Source organism: Embiotoca jacksoni, unplaced genomic scaffold, assembly GCF_022577435.1.
Source record: "Embiotoca jacksoni isolate LCO1_2020_lvr unplaced genomic scaffold, fEmbJac1.0.p SCAF_2, whole genome shotgun sequence".
In the NCBI taxonomy this organism is placed as follows: Eukaryota; Metazoa; Chordata; class Actinopteri; family Embiotocidae; genus Embiotoca; species Embiotoca jacksoni.
The window spans coordinates 18,112,092-18,120,345 of record NW_027185340.1 but is presented as its reverse complement, the minus strand read 5'-3'; the positions used below and the strand labels follow the sequence as shown (position 1 = coordinate 18,120,345).

Sequence of the window (8,254 nt, the reverse complement as noted above, 5' to 3'; positions counted from 1 at the left end):
CCGTTTGTGGGCGGGGCCAACAAGAAAACAGCTGTCTTTCTCATCAGCTCAATCCAGTTTGTTGAACCCCCTTCTTTCTTTCCCTGCACACTCTACACACTCGACACACTCTACACACTCGACACACACCCTGTCTGATGGATAGCCAATCACCTGATGCTTTTAGCACCTTGTGAACATGGCACACAGCTGTTCCTTGTCAAACAGTTCAGGTTTAGATGCGTGTGGCAAAGCCAGGCTTGGAAACCCTGGTCTCAATTTAAAACTAAATGTGATTTTAAGATAAATTTGGCAAATACTGAATATTTAAACGTGTATTTAAGGTTATTTATCCAACCATGTCTGAGTTGAGTTACATTTTCCAGCTAAAAATTAAGACATGAACAGGTACTCTATGCCATCAAATTCGTTTTTCAGAATTTTAGGGGTGTCAACTGCTGGTTGTGGTACGATTTTTTTTCTTGTGGAGGAATGTCTTTCCAAGTTATCATTTTTGGGAAATCTATTGCGAAATATGTACCATATTCAATGTATATGGGGTTTCCATGTGGAGCCGGAAACATATTAGGTTGCATTACACTTTATAATGAGACTAGAGTGGTGATTAGGAACTTTCAAATCTCATTGGTGCTACATAAATATTGCACTTTAATCTCATGTAAAATTAGCTCTGTTGGCAGATTCCAAGTTCCATCCATAAATCAAGAGGTGTTGACCTCAAGTTTCTCTCTAAATTTACACTCGGATAACCACCTACCATCACGACCACCCACGGTGACCGTCACACACAGGTTTACTCCACTTTTTTATCTCTCTTTCTGTACTTTTTGCTGTGGACACTTTGACTCAAAGATGCTGCCGATTCCACAAATCAAATGTTGTTTTTTTAATTCAATTTCTTGACTCCAGTTTTCTTTTTACACAACAATAGTTATAAACTCTATTCTTACTTTTAATTGCCTAGTAAAACAGCTTACTGTGACTCTAGTTTGGTGCTACCAGAGACTGCAATAAAACACAACTTTTATGATCTTGCTTAGAAGCCACTTCTGAAGAAAGACACACAGAAAAAAATTACCTTCAAACAAGCAAAGTCATTTTTCCTTATCTGCTCTCTGGCATCTTTTGACTCTGGGTAAGACACTTTGAGATATCTAGAACAGAGAGAATCACTGGAAAATATGAGAACTTGTGAACATGGGTGTAGTTCTCCCACAGCCACAAAAGCCTGAGAGGATGGCTATGGGAGAGGGCTGACAAAAGGGGGAGGGAAATTAGGCCCAGCCAGCATTCTTCTCATTTAAAGCTGTAACTACACAAAAAAAAAAAAAAAAGCACTCACGCAGTCGGGGCTGGGTCTGCTTGCTAGTTACAAGGAGAGGCACTCTTGTATTCATGGTGGTGCAGTGATAACCTGAGCGGGGTTTTTTTTTTCTCATCCTTTTTTCCCCTTTTTTCTTTGCACACAAGGACGGCTCATGTCTGTATTATAGACATGATGAGCTCTGTGCATTTAAGGACTTTCCTTTTCCTGCTCGTCTCCGGTGCTCAGGTTTTGATTGTTTCATGTCAAGATGGGACGAGTGGTAAGTGAACTCCTCAAGCTGTTTATTTTAACACCTAATCACTGCTGGTTGAAATGTGTGAAGGTGGCTGACCTTCAAGCACTAGCTCCGACTTTGTTGTTTGCAAACTCTGAAGCAGAAGTTGAGTCCTTTTTGCTTCTGTTTGAAACTAATACAGAAACTTTCTTAAAGTGTGATTTTGATGAAGGAAAAATCTACTTACAAAACAGTTTTGTCAGATTGTGTTAATTTCCTGCCTCTTTTGTTGGATTTTGTACAAGAAAACTTCATTCTTAACTTAATTCAAACACCATCTCTGCTATGGATGATTGAGACAAACCTTACTTGGTCATTGAAAAGTCTCTCTAGCGCTAAGACGCGTTACATGAGAGGAGATTAGCTCTAGTGTGGATTATCTGCAATTGGAAAACAAGCCCTGCATGTGAAGAAACAGACCCTGCGTACATCTGTCAGTGATTGCATGTGATGTCACCCTGAGGCCCTGGAAATGTGCAAAGCATGCAGGGGAAATGAGCACCTTTGTGTTTTTCTGCATGACTCCCGCACCACTCCGACACTTTACTCATTAAAGCCCCCCCACCACCACCACCACAACCGTCCGTCCGTCCTCCCCCTCTTCCCCCTTCCCGCCTCCCCCTTTCGGACCGCATCCTACATCTGCGAAAAGAATTTCAGCACCACGGCTCACTGAGGGAACACTGGCTGCGAGTTAATGCAGGGCAGATGTGAGGAGACATGACAAGCAGAGGAGATGCTGCTGGACTCTGAGTCACTGCTGATGTCTTCGGCTGGAACACCTGAGTGTTCTTGTTTGACTTGAGCTGTGCTTCCACCTCTTTTTTTTCCTCCAGCAGGAGTGTTCGATTCCTTGTGTCGTCACTGGGACCGTGTTGTTTCTACGTGTGACGTCACAGGCCGCGCTGAGCTATGGAAAGTCCACGTGACGGGCTCCTGATGGAGCGTGGAGTTATACGCTGCAGCACAGACAGAATAGTTTATTTATTTCTAAAGCTGTCTCTCCCTCTGGATATTGTAGGTTTTTCTTTCATTATATGGTTAACTACAATGAGTTTGCTTTTACTCTTCAGGTTCAGTTTCACATGAAGCAGACACTGTTGTGTGACACTAGATAGAGCGCCAACCTGTGATGAACGCAACATGCCTCATCCTGTTTGTGCACACACACGATCTAAACTGAAGAAACAATCGTACACAGACGCTGCCATTTATCAATCAGGATAGTTAAGTTCCCTTACACTGTATTATATGATGAGATACAAAAAGATGACACTATACACATCTCTATAGGTTTCTACTGTTGTGATATAACCAATGAAAAATGCTTTATTTTAAGCAGCTCGTGGGTCTTGTTGAGGTTTTGTCTGTCCGTCTTTGTTCTCATGAAACAGCGCAGTGATCCTGTCGGCTTCTTTCCATAGAATAGTGGTGGGTGAGGTGATTGCATTTCCACCAAATAAAAACAGTGGAAAGTTCATGGTTTCTGTAGACTGAAGGGAAAATGTGGTTCACCAGCGCTCTGACACAATGTTTTTGTGTGTTTGTGGGGGTCGGGGGGGCTTTTCAGCACACAATGACCAGTTATATCTGCGCAGGATTGGTTTTTACGTGGCATTTTAGATTTCAGAGGCTAATTTTTCCATCCATTATCTGTACCTCATTCATGCTGTAGAGGGTCACGGGGGCTTGGAGCCGATCCCATATGCCATTGGGCGAAAGGCGGGGTACTTCCTGACAGGTCACCAGTCCTTTGCTTGGCTAAAACAGAAAGATATAAAGATATAAAGTAATTATTCCAGCACAAGAGACTCCGTCTGTGATGTTGAATATGCCCAAGGCGACAGCTCCCACTGTTATTCCACTTTACTGAAACTTTTACAGGGAAAATTGCAACTTTAAATTGAATGTGGTGGCCTGTTGATGAAACTACATAATTGTAAGCAGACACCATGTCTCAGACACCTTTTTTTATGTTGTTCTGAAAAACTAAAATAATTCAGCGAAAGTGTCTGTTGAGGACACTGAGATTCTTGGAAAAGTTTCTGTGGGACCAGATTTTTGGTGGAATTAAAAAAAATAAAATAAAATAAAGAATAAAATATGTTACTTTGAAGACTGAAAACATGTTCAAAGCAAATGTTGAACATTTTCATCGGTTGGGTTATACAGCCTCAGATTAGAGTCATATGCCTGCGCACATGTGTGGAAAGTTTGCTTGCAGAGGAACACAAGTTGGCAAATGAGATCAAGGAGCAGACTTTAAGCTCACAATTGGAAATGGTGACGCCAGCGTAGATTACCGGGATAAAAAAATATAGAGCATCCCTCAAACAAAACCTGCATTGGAAGAAGTGTTCGAATAATATTTGGTTTAAGGATGTGAACATGGAAAAAAAAGCAATAAAAGGATTGACTCCAATAGCAAAAAAACAGCAGTCTGTGCCCACAGTGTTAGCCAGAGAAATCATGCCTCAGTGTGTATGTCTGTGTGAGTGTGAGTGTGTGTGTGTGTGTGTGTGTGTGTGTGTCTGTGTGAGTGTGTGTGTATGTGAGAACATGACTCCTCCTACACTCTGTCATAGCTGTAAAACATCTTCAAAGATGCTTTGCGCCTCACATCAAAGAGCCTCGACACCTGGTCTTCGTGAAAACCAGCGGCTTACTCTGTTTGCAGAGTCATATTTTCTCTCATCATCTTCAGCTTTTTTTAAATATTCATCACAGCCAAAGAGGTTGTTTTTTTTTCCCCCTCTCGGAGAGAAAACACGTGAGCAGAAAGCAAAAAAAAATCTGGCATTCCAAATCAACAAACCTACATGAGGTCACCCCCGTCTCCCAAATTGGTTCCAGTCGCTGTTGCCACATCACTGACATCGCAACAAATGAGCTGTTTTCTACCAAAAGCTTAAACGTCTAAACATGTGAATTCAACCAGGTCCACAGACGGCTTTGATTAGAAACACATGCTGCATTTTTGAGCTATGACTTGATTACATGCCTCTTTTCTTCCAGAGTAAAAGGGGTCGAGCTCGCCACATTGTACAGTACACGCTCGAAGAGGTCTGATCGGTCGTCTGACGCGACGTGAATTTGGGGATTTGTTGTTTGCACAGACAACGGAGCTGATTATTAATGTTAAGGTTGTTAATGCAGTTGGCTGGTGCCTGTTGAGGACTGCTTCATGGGAACTACTTATAAACCAAATTATTGCAGTCAGCAAATGGAGGATTGGGGTGAAGAGATGATTTCCAGATGTTTAAAAAAAAAAAAAAAAAAAAGCCACTTTGCCAGTATTTGAAAAAAGAAAAGAAAGTAATAGGAATAGTTGGAAGGGGAGGAAGTTAAAACGACCGATATAAAACAATGTGTCAGTGTTCCTTTGCGGTGATTTGAGAGTGGACAGATGTGGCTCGTGGTTTGCCCAGAAAACTCTGAAGTGGACGATTTATCTCTTGCATCTTCACAGGTTCAAGTTAAAGTAACTGTTTGCTCAAAGGCTGTGCAATTAGGGCTCCTCCTGACATGTTTCCTGGTGCTTGATTGGCACTTACTCAGCCGTCTGTCCTGGGATTCTCTCAGCCTGTCCGTGCAGGAGGATGACAGGACAGAACGTAAAACACAGAACAGGCCGGGCTTCCCAAGTGCTGTAATTGTCCCAATTTCATTTTAATTAACAATGTGTCAGCGCTGCTCCTCGTACACATCGTGGAGTAAGAACTTGGCCTTTGAATTCACATGATGTGTCATAGTTTATAAAATAAGACTAATTTCAGTCAATGTGTAAAACGTCTAAATTAAAGGTGCTCTACTTCAATTTTACACGTAGGTTCAGTTTACTTGTCTGGAAAGCTTCTACAAATCAGTTGGATAATATCGGCTGTGGTTCTGATAAATAAAACAATTCTGATCACACCAGCAATGTTTTTTAACATTATTTTCAACAAAAAGTCGGTGTTATAACCTGGAGATGTGCGGTAGAAAAAAAGTTAGCATCATGCAAGGCGTGGTCAATTGCATTGTGGGAAATGTTGGATCCAGTATTTTTGTAGCTGTACCCATGGGGACTAAAGCCACTTTTACACTGCTGGTATTGGCTCGACTCTTCTCGCTTTCAGTACTATGTACTTTTTGAGATTTTGTTTACCACTGATAGTACCACCCTCAACGCGACGCTGTAATGACCATGTCATCTTCAGCGCGACACTTACTCGCTGAACACTTGTTGGTAACCAAACAGGGGAACGTCAGCATTTCCTCAAATTACCACAGTGTGGTTTCCGTGTTTTCATTAATAATAGTCCAATGAATTAAAAAAATAAAATAAAATTGAATACGTTCTGGTAGCTTGACTGGTTACCAAAGTCAGGTTTATGCGCTCACAATGATTGTAATGATCGTCTACGGCCAATCAATGGTCTGTAGTGTTTTCACGTCTCCTCTTAGCATCAGCTCAGCTCCATTGAACCTCCATGGCGGTAACACCAAAAATAGGACCAGGTACAATACTCTTGGACGAACTTGGACGAACTTTTGCCCAATGGAAAACAACAAAATTTGAAGAACCGAGCCAAGTCGAGCACAGCCGGTACTGTCTGTGAAAAGGGGCCTAAAAATATGTCTCAGCCTTTCTTAATTGTGTCCATTCTTTCTTAATCTGTCTCTTATGAGTTCCCCTGATTTAAGGAAGTACAAAACTAGGTATCCCTTTAATCGCATCTAAAAATATATATTTTTTTTCGTTTTTAGGCAAAGATTATCTTTGTAAACAATTAAAAAGTAATATAGTCCATTCTGAAATGCCAGGAAAACAAACACGACCTTCACGATAATGCCCTGGAAGAAGTCAGCCGTTGCTGGTCGTTCGCTCGTTCACTGAGTGTTGATACAGCTGGTTGTGGTTTTTCTAGGAGATCAGGAGGACTTTTTGCCTTGCAGAGCGTATCCTCGGTAGGTTGGCAGGTTTTAGCGTAATATAGCACTCCCTCCGAACATGTTCCCTGTCGCTCCCCTGGTGACTGTTTCAAAGGCTGCTGGAATTGCTTTAAGTTGTCTAATTTCACGAGATGTTATTTCCCATCTGAGACCCTCTCTCTCTCTCTCTGTTGAAGTGCTTTGGTGCAGGTAATGATTCAGCAAAATCAAATGACAGTTTCTGTTGAACTGAACTCCCAGTTATAAATGATGATTGTCATAACAGGAAATCAATGCAGGAGTTATGCATGGTCTTAAAGCATAATAATGGGACACTGCCTTTAATCTAATAACATTTTAATAACTCCCAGAGGTAACACGAGAAGACAAGACTACCTCATAAATTAAAACTATGACACTATTGTCTGTGCGCTATGCCTACTTGTTTAAACGCCACAAAATGGTGACAGCCGGCCATAATTGCAGGTTGTGGCTCAACCCAAATTCTAAGTTGCTGCTCGGGTTGTGTGTATTACAGCTACAGAGGGTGAACAAGTGGAGCTACATGGGCCTGGTGGGTGACAAGGGTTAGTAATGTGGCTCAAGATATGTTTAGGCTCTTAACAGCTTGTTGGACTGCTGATTGTCTATATAGTGAAATGCCTCATGTATGTGCGGTCAAGTGCCCCACGGCGCTTTTCAATGCAGGTGGTCCCTGCATGGAGCTGAAGAAGTGGGAGTTATGTTACCGCAGTCTGGACAAAACAAAAGTATTAAATTGTATGTTGTTGTACAGAAGAGAAATTTACAGGGAGAAATGATAAAAGCTCCATCTGCTGTTGATTTCTCTCATGAACGCCTTGATTGAGTTGGACCACTTGTATTGTATAATCCCTGCTCAGTGTCAAGACTTGTGCGCTGTATTTTTATATCGAATCAATGAAATAGTAGCCTGACTATGCCCGCCTATTTCTCACAGCTTCAGTCTTTGCCGTGGTGATTGTGTGGAATCTGTGTTCGCATTAAGGTTTGCTCAGCCACCCTGACGCATTGACTGTGTATAAAAGTGGACATAGCTTCCGAGTCTGAAAAATGAGGCCAAAGCGGAATTGCCTTCAACTGCAATACCACCGAGCGCCGCTAGAGGTGCGCTCCAAAAAGGCTTTTGCTCCATAGACTCCCATTCGACTTCACTCATTAAATACAAGCTAAATATTTTTTTTGCCACCGGGGACTCTTTTGTATTCGTTTTCTGGCAGTGAATCCAAAATGAATTCCATCATAAATTCGATATTAGGCCTCAAAAAGCGATATGTTTGGGGGGAGTTGTGCAGTCAAGTTTCTGCTATTGGTGGTTAAGGTGTAGTGTCCTCGGATTCCCAATCAGATCAGATCCATTGCTTGTTCATCCCCCCCCAGCTCGTTCAAATATGTTAACTTCTGCCTCCAAAATAGCAAGATGGTGACGGGGGGGGGGGGGTGTCTCTGTTGTGTAACAAGCCAATGAAATACAATCTTAAAACAACGGAACAATGGGTCATTACAGTGAATGTACTGTCTTAGTGCAAACATGGGTATTCTCCAAGAGGCTCATGTTCTGAAGGAAACAATACTAGGTTTAGAGGTGTTCCAACACTCATAGTGCTTGAGTCTTTACTGCGCTTCCCTGCCAGATCTCTGAGGATATGATAGTTCTTGGAAAGTCAACTATAATTAAACTCACAGAGAGAAAAGCAGAG

The 8,254-nt window shown here is 41.9% G+C and overlaps 1 protein-coding gene across 1 annotated transcript in view; it reads left to right on the top strand.

The window, feature by feature from the left end:
* The first annotated feature begins 1,343 nt into the window (after positions 1-1,343).
* Positions 1,344-8,254, top strand: part of col5a2a (collagen, type V, alpha 2a) — a 40,666-nt gene continuing 33,755 nt past the window's right edge. The window contains exon 1 of the mRNA XM_069154845.1: positions 1,344-1,586. Coding sequence (XP_069010946.1) covers positions 1,496-1,586 — 91 coding nt within the window. The 5' untranslated portion in view covers positions 1,344-1,495. The remainder of the gene's footprint in view (positions 1,587-8,254) is intronic.